General features: G+C 45.0%; 1 protein-coding gene and 1 pseudogene across 3 annotated transcripts in view; both read left to right on the top strand.

The window, feature by feature from the left end:
* LOC142579494 (cell adhesion molecule Dscam1-like) overlaps positions 1-15,709 on the top strand; it is a 605,191-nt gene that overhangs the window by 576,782 nt on the left and 12,700 nt on the right. Inside the window, exons 23-24 of one of the 3 annotated variants that reach the window (XM_075689737.1) lie at positions 14,389-14,477; positions 15,118-15,179. In XM_075689737.1, coding sequence (XP_075545852.1) covers positions 14,389-14,477; positions 15,118-15,179 — 151 coding nt within the window. The remainder of the gene's footprint in view (positions 1-14,388; positions 14,478-15,117; positions 15,180-15,709) is intronic. The other 2 variants (XM_075689738.1, XM_075689739.1) reach the window with 2 other exon arrangements.
* Positions 12,824-13,003, top strand: LOC142580585 (U2 spliceosomal RNA; annotated as a pseudogene).

The following is a 15,709-nucleotide window of genomic DNA, read 5'->3' as shown; positions in this document are numbered from 1 at the left end:
TTTAGTTTTTTTTTTATTTTTTGGTGTTGGAGAACAAGAAGCCCGCACGGGGGACAGGAGGATTTGTTTTTGAAGCCATTTGAAGTGCATGCGCAGAACGATTTTTCTCGATAGAGGGGCCGCCTAGCGTGTCCGCACCACGCATAGATTAGCATGACCTCGTGCGTGGCCCCGGCTTTGCACGCGGTCAGTCAAAACATTTCCAGTTCTTACGTCATGCAGCCACCAATATGTTACCCGCAGCACAACACGCTGTCTCCGCCCCCCCCCCCCCTTTCTTTTTCTCTTTACATCCTATCTCCTCCATAACTTCAAGATTTTTCGTCATTTTCTTCATCTGACGCTCTTCCTTAAGCCCGTCCGTTCTCTTCGCATTCGACTTTTCTTTCCCGCAAGACACGCCGTTTAAGCAGCTTCATACATCAACATCGGGCCTTATAAAACAGGGTTATGCTAATTTCTCTGCTGATTCCAAATTCCAAGTAAATACGTACGGAAGGAGAAGAGGGGACTCTGCGCAAGCGCGCTCGGAAGTGCGAGGACCGCATATTTATATTCTGCAGCTTATGCATATCGCAAAAGCCGCATTCAAATTTAGTATTTTTCCCGTATTCACGACAATCGCCGTTTGAATTGGCGTCTTCTGTTTCTTGTTTTTCCTTTTTGGCCGTGGGGGGAGGGGGTAAGCGGAGGTTGGGGTGGGGAGGGTGAAGGGAATCTTTGCGCGGTCATTTATTATGAATAACGTTCGAAGGCACACATTTCTTCTTAGCTATGCTGCCTTTACTCGAGGTTCCTAGCTTTCGCTATTCTACTGATTTCTTTTTTGTTCATTGCTGCTGAAAAGTTTCATGTGCGAAAACGCTGAGAACATTGCAGAGCAGTGGAATACCTGACTCGGCTTTGCTTCTCTGTGAGGAGGGATATATACACAGATAGGCCTTCTTTCTGCTTGGCGCGACAGCTTAGACGAGATGAAGTTGGACAAAATGCGTTCGTCAGCGTTGTATGGGAGCGCGAAGAAATCTGTTCGCTCCTAGAAATATAGGATGGTCAAAATAATGCACGTACGGCAAATGATATTAAATCATTTATTCTGCTAGGGCTACATTATGTTGCTGCCATCGCAGCGCTTCGAATAGCCGTGCTTTTGAGTACTCGCTCATCTGTCGTACGAAACGCAAAAGAAAAAGCGCAAATGTTTGATTTCGCTTGCTTGTGGTATCATAATAGGGACTGCTTGAAAACAAACTTTGTTTTTTTTTTGTGAAACATACGTAAACAAAGAAATGGGAGTTAGAGCCGATTGTCAAAAGCGCCGTCCATTGCGCACACCATTACGACTGCTATTACCACTGAAAGCAGAATATCGGGATCGTTTTCTCAAGCTTGGTTAGGGGATCTGCTAATTAAGGTATACAGAGAGCTGGACAACTGTGTACTTTGTGTTGCGCGATATCTCTCGTTTATAGGGACTAATATCCCCAGTATTTTATTTCGTTCTTTCTTTTTTTCGATGGGTGAAGCAGGGTACGGTCGGTAAAGAGGTGGAGTTGTACCATTGACAGAAATAGGTCGGGCATCGTACCGAGCGTCTCTCTTACAGCCAGACAGCTCAATTAAACACTACACGAACGATGTGGTTCTTTCATGCAAGGCTAAATAAACAGGAATGCGACCTATTGCACCGAAAAAAAGTAAATAAGACAGAACCACACAAAAACTAACATCATCGCCAACATTGAGTTGGTTTTGTGTGCTTCCAGGACTTAGAAGTGGTTTGACTCAGTATAGTTCCCATCAAAATTGTTTCCAACAACTGATGAACAGAGGCAATGCGGGAAGACATGCTTAAAGATTTGAAGACAATGCGAAAGTATACCATCTGGATCTTGAAATCTGGATATAGCTGCGCGAGTGGAAAGGCTGAAGTCATATAGGAAAAAAACCTAGTTATGCCACGCAAGGAAGTCGTTTATTGCGCGCTCGTTCGTGCTAGCATCCCAGTGCAGCTTTTCATTTCAGACGCTGTGTCCCGCTCGAAAGAAAATGTGGCCTGTTTCGAGCCTCCCCTTATGTCAATAGTTTGCTTCCGCCAGTTACGTTCATCCTACAGCATTGATCCAAGAGTGATGAAGAAATCAGATGAATTTAAAATTTAGTAGCTTAGAAATGAATTGAGTCGTGAAAAAAGGGAAAGCAAACTACAGAAACCTACTCAGAGAGCAGAACATACGTTAAACAAACGACTTCGTGACACTGCACTTCCCTAAATAAAATAAAAGAAAGTAGTCGTAATCTGGAACGTCATATTTGATTACTGTCTTGCGAACAGACTCGCTACATCTGTTTAATCACCGCCACAATTTCCAGATAAATATGCTGAAGCAGCGCGTATCTGTTACGATCTGTCGCCCTCATTGACACTTACAGCGAATGCTCGTTAGGGAGCCTAACGTAGATAGGGTTATTCATAGCCTCCCTGCTGGAGCGACTCTCATATGCTCCTTTGGGGCTTACAAACATTTAGTTCATCAACCGACACAGAATGAACTTTATTGGATTATTAAACTGAATCAATCGATAAAAGCTTATAGGGTTTTACCTACCTAAACCACTTTCTGATTAGGAGGCACGCCGTAGCTGGGGACTGCGGAAATTTGGACCACCTGGGGTTCTTTAACGTGCACCTAAATCTAAGTACCACGTGTGTTTTTGCATTTCGCCCCCATCGAAATGCGGCCGCCGCGATCGGGATTCGATCCCGCAACCTCGTGCTTAGCAGCCCAATACAATAGCCATTAAGCAACCAAGGCGGACAATCAATCAATCAATCAATCAATCAATCAATCAATCAATCAATCAATCAATCAATCAATCAATCAATCAATCAATCAATCAATCAATCAATCAATCAATCAATCAATTGATTGGATACCTAATCAAGCAATTAATTGATCAATCGATTGATTGGTTGATTACTTAATCAATCAAACGATTGATGAAATCTTGGTAAGTCTTAATTTGCAGTATGCTTCAAGGTTATTCGTTCCTTTCCGAACGTCAGCAGTTAATTACACGCTATGTTCAAGTAGGCCAAGGAAATCTTTGGGAGAATTCCTCGGCTCCAGATTGTGACAATCGTTTGTAAAAGGGGCGCGTCTCTTGCATTGAAATCAATGCTACTGAAGTTAGAGCTGCTGGCTTCGCAATCTCTGCTTTTTGACGACCGACGACTACATTCGGCGCGCATAGCTTGAGCAAGTTATATTCCTGAGAGTTTCGAAACTATAGCGGCGCAATATAATGTAGTTACTATGGTTACCGCACCATTCGCATTCACGTAGCTTCAGAGAAGAAGCAAGCTTAGTAAGATTGAATGGGTTTATAGTTGACCTGTTGGTACGCGCCCATCTGCTTTGCTGTATCTTTTTGTTCTATTTTTCGACGCTTTTCCAAATTATAGGGTTTTTCTCTCTCTCTCTCTTTCTTCTTCACGCTACTCCGTTTGCACGTTAGCTATATTAATGGGTTCTTGCACCTAAATAAATCTCAGTCGTCACGGCAGCGTTCTTCGTGGTTCCGCCTCTCGGGCTTTTCTTACAACGCCCGCGTAGCCAATCTGAACGCCTAACGAAGTCCCTTTTTTGCTGAACAACATATAGAAGTTAACTATAGCCTGAAGACTCCTCTAATTGGCTTTCTTTTGTGCCTCTACAAAAGGCAGCTGCAGCGCGCGTGTTCACACCCATATGCCGAAAACAAAGCACGTGAACCAAGAAAATAATTTGCGCGTTACCGTGAGCGCTAATATTAGAACAACTGCAGCTCTGGCAAAGCTCACACTTGCTGCGCCTGTGTTTGACATGCGCCGACTGCATCCCTTTACGGTTCTTATATTTCTCGCATCGCAACTCCTGCTTTTGTTGTTTGGCCTTGATGAAAATTTGAAACGTGTTAACTCTCTTGCTATTGAATACGGTCGTGTTTTTTCGTTTTTTTTTATGCGCTAGCGTAACTGGCCAGCTCGTGAATATCGGCGGTGTTCGTCTAAAGCCGAGAAGCAAGTGAACGAGGAAGGCACCTGGGCCTCTGTCATGGCTCCGGTTTGGCTGGATATCTCGATTGCACAGTTAATTAGCACCATGGGCAACGACAACGCAGAAATTTGAGGATAAATATTCTTAAGCGTCCTCCATACTCTATAAAACTAACACATTGGACACAAATTCTTACACGTATATGCCTGAAATTGCGCTGCTGAAATGTTTCCTATCAATGGATAAGGAAAACATTTATGCAGAACCAACCATCCTTAATTTTCAAGAATGCTCTGAGCACGCATTTGGAGGTGGTTATTAGCGGCACTATGATTGCACTCTGTTATGGAGGGTGCTCCCCCTTACCATCATGCCTTACCCGCATGCCGAAGCCAAACGGTACTTTGAGCGCCACTTCTTCAAGCAACGCATTCGGAACCTCTGATCCACCTCTGATCGCAGACGTTGTGACAAGAGGCGCAGCGTCTCAGTGATAGCGTCTCAAAGCGCTAGCTGTCACGAGAGGAGAATGCCAGGACTATCACTTTACCATCGTGCCACCATGCGGCACTGAACCAAGACTGAACGGTACTACCCTGCCAGCGGGGCCGCCATATCGTCCCACGCCGCGGTTGCGTGCGGTTGAAAGGCTTTATCTTGAAAGTGACCTGCTTTGGGCACCCAGTCTAGGTGGGCCGATGGTTGGTAGCTTTGCGTGCGCTGTGTTCTCACCGCTCAGTTTGCGTTGAAGAGATAGACAGCGCGAAGATCACTTCGCTCGCTGCTGCGGCCGTGATTCCTCACGCCAGTGTTTTGACACCGTCCGCGATCATCGAATGTGAAGTGTTCAGGTTCGCCTGTGCGCGCAGACACCATGCTAGCTAATTTAGATAGTGAGCGAATGTTTACAACACGCCTTCTGTTCCGGTGGCTGCTGCGTATGGCAGGGCCGCGGGAGCCCTATCTTGAATACGATCCACGACGCGGACAATGTAGCCGTCTAGGCGCACCGACGGTCGATAGTGTCGTGTGAGGTATAGCACCCATACGCTTGCGTGTCACCCGCGTTCATGAAGTGAAACGTCACTGTAACTTTTTTGTTTTGTTTCTTTTCACAACGCTAAGGAACCGAGTATCTTGCACAATAAGAGGAGCAGTGTTTGTTGAGAAAAAAATATCTCAACGACAATACGCTGCATTCGGTGTGCTTGACCACAGTGAATTCATATTCACGCGTATTCGTGTAAACAGATTCGTACATGACTTGCAGAGCAGAAAGTAGTTGCAAAGCTGTGAAAGTGTTCTGAGTTTTCAGTGCGAGCTTGACGAGAACTTAGGAGGCTTGCGTGGAGGCCATGTTTTGCTCGCAATGTACACGCCAGAATGCGTTCCTTTGAGAAACATTCTGTAAGGCTCAGCGCAGATCTTGGTGACCTCAGATGCTGTTGTTTGGGCCTGTATATCTTGAAGCATTCCTTACCACAGGCAATTTCCTTAATTAAAACGGTTAGTCTAGGCTAGGTTCACTTTAGATGGGCAGCAGCTCATATTCCAAACGGCCCTCTGGCGCTTCCTCATGTAAGAAAGCCTTAATTCAAAATCTTTGGAAACGTCGTAAACAGGCCTTGTAACGATATTATTAACATATTATACAATAACGAAAATAAACAATTAAAAAGGTATTGAGAAGCTTCAAAATATTTAAGGAAAATGTGCTTCTAATTCCTGCAGTTTTTTCCTTTTTCTATATCTCAATTTATGATTTGGAAATTCTGATGGTATTCGGCCAGAACTGCAAATTAGTTTCGTAGCTACTGTGTTCACAGTGTGGCGTCTAGAGAACAAGCGTTAACTTGGGCTGCTTTCTTTCCCCTCAGTGTTTGTGCTCAAGGTCGGACAAAATGCCGAAACGATATGTTAACGTCGTTACTCTTGTTTTTTACCAATGCAACAAAATTATTCTGATCGAACGCACATTTTGGAATCTACGTGAAGCGAAGCTTTCGTAAAGCCCATTATTCAAATGTCTAATTTTACCCAAATCATTCTGCGTCTTTGGCTTAGAGAAAAAAGTGCACGCGCATATGCTCTCATGCACCCGTCCTACTTAATGTGGCACACTCGGTGATCATCTCAAAGAGCGAGTGAGTCTTGGAACTCTAGATGTATAGGTGCGATTGGGACCTAATGGTTAGAACATCGGACTCATGTGCTGGGGGACCGAGGGTCGATCCCACAACATGGCACGTGGGTACATATTTTAAACTGTGAGCGAATCCGCAAGTCATTAGCAGAACACATAGCAAGGTAAGGAAAGCGTTCGCAAATAAATCTTCTCTTTAATATGTTAGTATTTCTTTGTTTCTCTGTTCAAGCGGCTGGTTTCGGCGCGGAATGTAAGTTGAAGACCTTTCGTGTTACACTTGTGGGGTCTCAAGCATGCTATTAGGACAAAAATAACGACAACACAGTATTGCTAACAATCAAAAGGACACAGGGAGACTTCTTTCAGTTGCTTCGTTCGCATCTAGATATAGCTCGATGTTTGACTGCAATTGTGAGCGACTGTTTTTTGTATAGGCTCACTATTGAATGAAACAAGTTTTAATCCTTGGGAACAAACACAACACACTGTGGTATACGGCTGATAATGCGTTGTTTTAGATTATTTTTCTTCTTTTGCATGCTTGCGCGAGCGAACGCTGTTGGCAAGCAACGAAGCATAGACGGAACGCGCGGATTGGTAACTTTTCCTGACCGAACTTCTTGCGTAGCTTCTACAGCGTTCACTGCTATGTATGGAACGGAGTATAGGTGCGTGCTCGATGCTACTTTGTTGTCAGCATCCATCTTCGCTCACAGGTCCACCACCGTTTGTTTCGAAAACTGATACCTCCTCAGGATAGTTTTCGTCATCATTGAGGACTAGGTACTTGAAAATCATGCTCCCGCTAATTCGGTGACTGGGTCGATGAATTTAGGAAGATACAAAATAGGTAGCCATTACGGCCTGACCGCGCCTACGAACGATGTTGTCTAAGCTGCCGCACGCTTTGCAACTTTAATAGAATGTCGTGCGTTGAGGTGCGAGCAAGTGCTCTTGCAGTGAGCTGAGTAGGTCTCAGGCTAGCGTGGTAATTTCTCAAACATTCCATTCCTTCCACAACCTATTTCAGAGAAGAAATCACGATAAAAACTGCGATTCCGAAGCCTCTCTATGCAGCAATGGTGTTTTCTCCAACGCTTATTGCACATTTTACGTGATGTTATATGTAAGACAAACTTCCAAGCGCGATAAGAAAAGTGTAAACCCTTGTCATTTCATAAAATGCAGTTCAACTAGGCGACAACGCGAAAGACGAAGACGCGGAAGAGGCACAGGACAACCACACGCATAGCGCTACGTGTGGTTGTTGTGTCTCTTCTGCGTTCTCGTCTTTCGTGTTGTTCCCTAGTTCAAGATGTTCAACCAACTAGCCGACACGTTAACATTATAAAATGCAAAAGTTTGGAACACGGATCATCAAATGCATCCATATCAAAATTAGCAGCAAAAAGATGTTTTAAATTTCCACAAACGTAGGCAAAGTTTCCTAAAAATGAAAACTGTTACTTGCAGGAAAGTAACGTTTAATCCCAAATAAAACTAATAGAGGCTTTCATACATTGGCGTTTCTTGATCAGATCTTTCGTCTCCTGCGATAGCTTACTGGTTTCCTGTCTAACGGAGTTACCACCGACTTCTATTGCGCACTCCTTAATGGTTCCCATGAGATAGTCGTTCATTGCTTCAACACTAAGGTCCTCTTCCTGAGCTAAAGCCGAATACCTGTTCTGTAGCTTGATCCGGAATTCCTCTAGTTTCCCTTTTACCGCTAACTCATTGATTGGCTTCTTGTGTACCAGTTTCTTCCGTTCCCTCCTCAAGTCTAGGCTAATTCGAGTTGTTACCATCCTATGGTCACTGCAGCGTACCTTGCCGAGTACGTCTACATCTTGTATGATGCCAGGGTTCGCGCAGAGTATGAAGTCGATTTCATTTCTAGTCTCACCATTCGGGCTCCTCCACGTCCACTTTCGACTAACCCGCTTGCGGAAAAAGGTGTTCATTATCCGCATATTATTCTGTTCTGCAAACTCTACTAATAATTCTCCTCTGCTATTCCTAGAGCCTATGCCATATTCCCCCACTGACTTGTCTCCAGCCTGCTTCTTGCCTACCCTGGCATTGAAGTCGCCCATCAGTATAGTGTATTTTGTTTTGACTTTACCCATCGCCGATTCCACCCTACATGAAAGCCTCTAACCCTACAGCTAGAATAGAACTGGCAGAACTTTCGAAGTTAATCAACAAGCGTAAGACAGCGGACATCAGGAACTATAATATGGATAGAATTGAACAGGCTCTCAGGAACGGAGGAAGCCTAAAAACAGTGAAGAAGAAACTAGGAATAGGCAAGAATCAGATGTGTGCGTTAAGAGACAAAGCCGGCAATATAGTTACTAATATGGATGAGATAGTTCAAGTGGCTGAGGAGTTCTATAGAGATTTATACAGTACCAGTGGCACCCACGACGATAGTGGAAGAGAGAATAGCCTAGAGGAATTCGAAATCCCACAGGTAACGCCAGAAGAAGTAAAGAAAGCCTTAGGAGCTATGCAAAGGGGGAAGGCAGCTGGGGAGGATCAGGTAACAGCAGATTTGTTGAAGGATGGTGGTCAGATTGTTCTAGAGAAACTGGCCACCCTGTATACGCAATGCCTCATAACCTCGAGCGTACCGGAATCTTGGAAGAACGCTAACATAATCCTAATCCATAAGAAAGGGGACGCCAAAGACTTCAAAAATTATAGACCGATCAGCTTACTGTCCGTTGCCTACAAAGTATTTACTAAGGTAATCGCAAATAGAATCAGGAACACCTTAGACTTCTGTCAACCAAAGGACCAGGCAGGATTCCGTAAAGGCTACTCAACAATAGACCATATTCACACTATCAATCATGTGATAGAGAAATGTGCAGAATATAACCAACCGTTATATATAGCTTTCATTGATTACGAGAAAGCGTTTGATTCAGTCGAAACCTCAGCAGTCATGGAGGCATTGCGGAATCAGGGTGTAGATGAGCCATATGTAAAGATACTGGAAGATATCTATAGCGGCTCCACAGCCACCGTAGTCCTCCACAAAGAAAGCAACAAAATCCCTATAAAGAAAGGCGTCAGACAGGGAGATACGATATCTCCAATGCTATTCACAGCATGTTTACAGGAGGTATTCAGAGGCCTGGAGTGGGAAGAATTGGGGATAAAAGTTGATGGAGAATACCTTAGCAACCTGCGATTCGCTGATGATATTGCCTTGCTTGGTAACTCAGGAGACCAATTGCAATGCATGCTCACTGACCTGGAGAGGCAAAGCAGAAGGGTGGGTCTGAAAATTAATCTGCAGAAAACTAAAGTAATGTTTAACAGGCTCGGAAGAGAACAGCAGTTTACGATAGGTAGCGAAGCACTGGAAGGGGTAAGGGACTACATCTACTTAGGGCAGGTAGTGACCACAGATCCGGATCATGAGACTGAAATAACCAGAAGAATAAGAATGGGCTGGGGTGCGTTTGGCAGGCATTCTCAAATCATGAACAGCAGGATGCCACTATCCCCCAAAAGGAAAGTGTATAACAGCTGTGTGTTACCAGTACTCACATATGGGGCAGAAACCTCGAGACTTACGAAAAGGGTTCTGCTGAAATTGAGGACGACGCAACGAGCTATGGAAAGAAGAATGATGGGTGTGACATTAAGGGATAAGAAAAGAGCAGATTGGGTGAGGCAACAAACGCGGGTAAACGACATCTTAGTTGAAATCAAGAAAAAGAAATGGGCATGGGCCGGACATGTAATGAGGAGGGAAGATAACCGATGGTCACTAAGGGTTACGGACTGGATTCCAAGGGAAGGGATGCGTAGCAGGGGGCGGCAGAAAGTTAGATGGGCGGATGACATTAAGACGTTTGCAGGGACAACATGGCCACAATTAGTACATGACCGGGGTAGTTGGAGAAGTATGGGAGAGGCCTTTGCCCTGCAGTGGGCGTAACTAGGTTGATGATGATGATGATGAAAACTAATACGGCTTCCTCAGAAAAGCGAGCGAGAAAACAAAGAGAGAAAATGCAGGGAAATCAACCAGACAAGCATCCGGTTTGCTAGCCTGCACTGGGGCTAAGGAAAAGGGGGAAAAGGGAAAAAGGGAAACATTTTTCCAGTGACGATAACAATGTAAATAACTGACTGTGATATTATAGCAAACAAAGAATGGTCGTTAGGCGCGCATCGTAACGACTAGAATATTACTTCAAGACCCAGCCGTTTCTGTTTTATTCTATTCATACCATAACGTCTGAATTTTTTAGGCATTTCGACTGTGTTTGACATTACGATAAGACGATGCCAACCTGCGCGATCATAATGGCGTCAGTAGAATGTGAAGGGTTAGGTAAAACGTAATTTATATTCATCGTACGCAAGTAGATAGCCTCGTTCGTGCTGCTCGCCTATCCTGACATAAGACGGCGTTAAATATCCAGACCACGCTTTCATTTTGCCCGTAGGTCTTGATAATGTGTTGCCTGCGGAAACATTGAAGATGAACTTAGTTTTACTATATTAGGTCCGCTAACATCTCGCGCCAAGTACTAGCACAAAAATTAAGCCACGTATCCTTTCTTATTATTTAGTTTCAAGGCTCTAGGGAAGCTTACTACCCGGCTCAGTATACACTGGATAGAAGGTGCTGATTATTAATGCACAAACGTGGTGGCACAGAAATAAAGATGGTATATAGTTAACGAAGTGCATGCACAAAGCAACTTATAGTTTATTCATGAAAGACTCCTTCTCAAAGGTGCACGACAGACCAGGATAGCTTTATTTCAGCATCAATCAAAAAAAAAAAACGAGAAGAAGACATCTGAGCCACCACTCTTGTTTCACGTTACGAGGTGGCTAGAGTAAATGATGTGCATTTCAACTTTCTATTTTTTCCCCTCTTCACAGTAAACATACCTTCACAGTAGCACATCTAATATCCAAATGCTGCAGTATTCATTTTAAGCACTCATAGCGTAACACAACATTTTTTTTTGTTTCTGTGGCAGGCAGAGAAAGACAGAAAAAGAAGTCGTTAGCCAAACGTTTGTAGCTTTGTCAGGCTCGGTGACTATAGATACCGTGTACTGGGGAAAAAGGAGAAATGGTACGGAAAAAAAGCCGCAGTTTCGCCAGGTATGCGAACCATCGATGGCGATAGCAAATGCAGAAATGCATAGAAGGCTATAAAAGGTAAGGATAACATAGTTTTATCGGCCGCATAAGAAATTGCATACATTCACTTACTATCTAAATTAACAAGCATGGAGGAAGCGCGCACAGGAAAACATTCGATTACCTTGGACACTCGCTCTCAAAACGCTGGCGTGAGTAAGCGCGAAAGTAGCAGCGAGCAATGTGACCTTCGTGCTGTTTCGCTTCAACGCAAACTGAGTGGCGAGAACGCAGCACGCACAGTTTTGAGCCGCCGTCGCGCCTAGAATCAGCCCCTAATGCAGATCGCTTTCAAGATAGGGCACACACGCCCGCGCAATCGCCGGAGTACAATGTCGCCCCGCCCCCTCCCCCGGCGGCGCCATGCGCGCGATGGAAGACGGCTCGTTTCCTCCCCGCTTTCCTCCCTTGCACGCGCGAGGTTAAGCCGCGATAGTCGTGCGCCGCTCGAGCGCGGTCGCGCGATACGCAGTTGCTGCCTGAGTAGGACTGACCCCCCCCCCCGTCCCTCCTTTCCCCCGGGGGCCTTTCGCGCGATGGAAGACGGCGCGTTTCCACCCTGCTTCCTTCCCTAACGCACGTGTGATTGAGCCACTATTGGTTCATTCTTCTGGTTCATTGTCACGATTTAAGCTTCCTATAAAAAACAGTGGTGTTCGAATTGTGTAGTCACGTCTGAACACGAGTAGCAGGGATCGAAAAGTGACGCTAACGAAGGAGCGTCACGACGTCGATGCCTGGGATCCAACCTGAGCCTTCCCGTGTTCACTGCTAAAAGGCAATTTAGTGTCTGCAAACCGTATTCTTGCCGCGTGAGGGTTTCGCCATTGTCGTCGCAAGGCTAAGCTAAAAAATTCAGTGCCATTAAACTCTGTGAAGGGTGATGACCGGCAAAGCTGTGTATGTGGGCCTATTAATGACGAACTGTCCGTTGTCGTGCGCCAAACGCCGTATGCACGTAAATGGAAGGCCATGCTCCACTGGTCGCACCTCTACAATGTTGAGCCTCGAAAGATGATGACGCACCAGGGGCTATACGTGTCCATGTATTGTTGCAAAACACGCCACACCTTTTACTAACGAATTCCAGCACGTAGAACAGACACGTGCGTCACCGCACTCCGGGGGAACAGACTGCTTCACCTTATGCATGGTGACCATGCGTTGGTCGACGTCCCGCAGTGCAGTAATGATTTTGAGTTCACTCGAAGACCATAAGTGGGTCACACACAACACAGGTCACACAAAATTGGTTCTCTATGAAATCCTTCTGAATTCCGGTGAAACATTCCATCCTTGCGGGATCGGGGCCACATGGGCGCTTTGCATTTCTTTCCGCCTGGCTGCCCGACGGGAAGAACGATTACGGGATCGCCGCCACGAGAGAGCGGAAGGAAAGGAGATACGTAAGCGCTAGGAATGCCGACAAAGAGAGGACGGTGCGAAGGTAGGCATGGCCGATGCGGGTAAAATTGTAGTATCTGTTCTTATCAGCTTAATATCTGACAGGGGTTGTATTTGGACCTAAGATATTAAACTTATTTTTGCAAGTTGGCGGAATGTTTAAAGCCTGTTTCACCTCCGCCGCGGCTCGGCCCGGTATTACACTATCTTCGGGATAGGCCCACGTGAGGGCAGAGATTCACGATCTATACGGCTCAGCTAAACTTTTTGAAAATATTGGGATTATGAGAACGGAAATCCCATGGTTTCCTGCGCATATGGGGAAAGTGGACGAGACTCGGGTAAACCTCAATAAGGTTGCTCATGTCTTGGCACGAGGATTTACTAACCATGACAGTCACAACCGAGCCGTTCACCACCAAGCCAGGGAAACTAGAGATCATTTAATAACTTACAACGACGTTACAAAACATTACTATTTAGGACGCAACCAAGCCCCATTGCCACATACAAAATTGAACAGGGCTCAGGCTGTCTCACTGCGCTTATTGCAAACAGGTACATATCCCGCGCCGTACCACATTAACATATCTAGAGAGGGAGATTAAGATGGACTGCAACGATTGTAATGGCATCATTGGAATCAGACATATGCTGGCGGGGTGTCCCGCGACCCCAACCTCGTTGAAGAATGGACACAGTGGGAAAAAAGGATTAAAAGCCCGTTGTTTCAAGACCAACCAAGGGCCGTCCAGAGGGCCCCTGATGTCGCTGAAGGCCTTGCCCTGACAGTGCCAAGTGGCAGCGGTCCGCCTTGGCTTAAGAAGTCGAGCTGCCGGACTTCATTACAATAAAAGTTTTCACACACACACACACACGGCTCGATAGACGCACGCAGTTTTTTTCAGGAATCTAGCCATATACAGCTTCGCTGTAGAAAGAAAGAAAGCTTCAAAACAAGAAATGCTCAACAATGTGTACTTTACACATTGTACAAAGAAACGTTCTTTACAAAGTGGTTATACTCACAGAATGAAACGCCTGAATTTAGGACGAGCTAATGCCCACATTTGCGTGTCCACCTTCTCCAGTTAATGTGAAATTGGCGTAATATTAGCACCTGCACCTAGATAAGAATCCTCATCACGATTAGGGTCCAGATTTATAGCAACTTATAATGTCACTCAAGAGTAATTGCATATATGGGCGCTTCAACTTTAATGTTTACATATCGCGTTTCATTTCGGAAGTATACTACAGTTCCCATTAATGTGTCAATGTTTCAGGTATCTGAACAAGGCAGAGGGCTTCAGAAAGATGGTTACGTAAGGAGATGAACTGTAGATGACGAACAAGAAATGTTGCTGCTACGAGCCAACGCTTCTACACGAAGGCTTGTCTTCGTCAGGCGTCTTGTCCAAGCTATTTATTCTTTTGTAAGGACACTGTCGAATGTCGACTGTCACTTGTAAAATGTGTTACTCATGCAGCATTCTGCATGGTGGGTCGTACACAGCTGAGAATGGACGGGCGTTCTTATGAAATATCCAATCACCGTACTTCTGATATTGCCTTTCTGACATCACTGATGGATGTCCTCCCTTGTATGCGCAGCCTCCCGGAGACGAAGAGACCTACTCTAAAGTGAAGCGTGTCATACCTACGCCTGTTCCTGCTACCAACCTCTATCAGGTGCCCCGTAAGTGCGTATTCGTTTTGTGACTTCTTTCATTTCGATACATGCGCTTTGTTTCAGTGCGTCTCATGTTATCCCCACTGAGCAGTTGCTTATGAATACTGATATTGATTTGCCTTTTCCACGCCTATTGAGAGTGCGTGACAGCAACAAAACAAGACTATAATTACTAAAATTATAGTAGCAACCATAGAACAGCGTGTAGAATATAATAGTCTAAGGCACATTTATTCTGCTGCTTGGATCAGAAAAATGGTGTAGCCTACTTGCATACGACTGTGTTGCTTGATTTCTAATTCTGAGCTAAGGCTAACTGCTTTATTCTTAAGTTGGCAGCGAAGATATGCAATAACAATGCTACATGCTTCTCGAGGAAAATGTAAATAGCGTGTGAAAGAATACAGCACGTCTGGTGAGGGTGTCATGACGAGAAGTGCATATTGAACTGGAACGAATAAAATTGAACATAGACGACTCAACAATCTCACCAAACGCCATGCAGAATGTACAGACAATGTTTGAATGTGAAGATGAAAGCTAGCTCAATACACGCTTGTAAAACGTGGCTATCATGTTTGTGGTGTTGTGGTCTGTGTCTACCCGTTGTTCTGCCCTTTTTTGCTGCTCTTTTACGGCTGCCCCTGCAGCTACAGCCTCAAACCGACGCTTCTCGTGACCGTCGTAGAGCAAAAGCAACTCCGACTATCAGGTGTGTTCGAAGCATGCGATGCACCTCAATTTGCAAAAAGCACTCAGTTTGTCACTTAAAGCGTTGGTAGTGAAGCACCAATGCCTGGCTGAGTTTCTCATAGTAGTTAATTCATGTAAGCACGCTACTTACGTATTTTTCACTGGGGGAGAAACGTTTACAGTCGAACTCGGTTATACCGAATAGGCTTGTGCGCCAAAGATAGATCGAACGAGCAGAAAGGGGGTTAACCGAGGGGCCCAATCTTTATTAATCAGATCATGAGAAACCAACAAACAAGGACGCCAAGGAAAACATAGGGGGAATTACTTGTACTTACTAATTGAATTAAAGAAATTGTAAATTAATGGCAATGAAAGTGGATGATAAAACAACTTGCTAGAGGTGGGGAACGATCCCACGTCTTGCATTACGCGTGCGATGCTCAGAGCATCGCACGCAGATGGATGGATCGACGGACGAGCTCAACCATTCGTAAGGTGATTCGTAAGGTGAGGAGAAGGTTATTACCTTCTCCATGCGTCATCTGA

This window comes from Dermacentor variabilis, chromosome 4 (genome assembly GCF_050947875.1).
Source record: "Dermacentor variabilis isolate Ectoservices chromosome 4, ASM5094787v1, whole genome shotgun sequence".
NCBI classification, from domain to species: domain Eukaryota; kingdom Metazoa; phylum Arthropoda; class Arachnida; order Ixodida; family Ixodidae; genus Dermacentor; species Dermacentor variabilis.
Note: the sequence above shows the minus strand (reverse complement) of the source record. Positions and strands in the feature narration are given on the sequence as shown.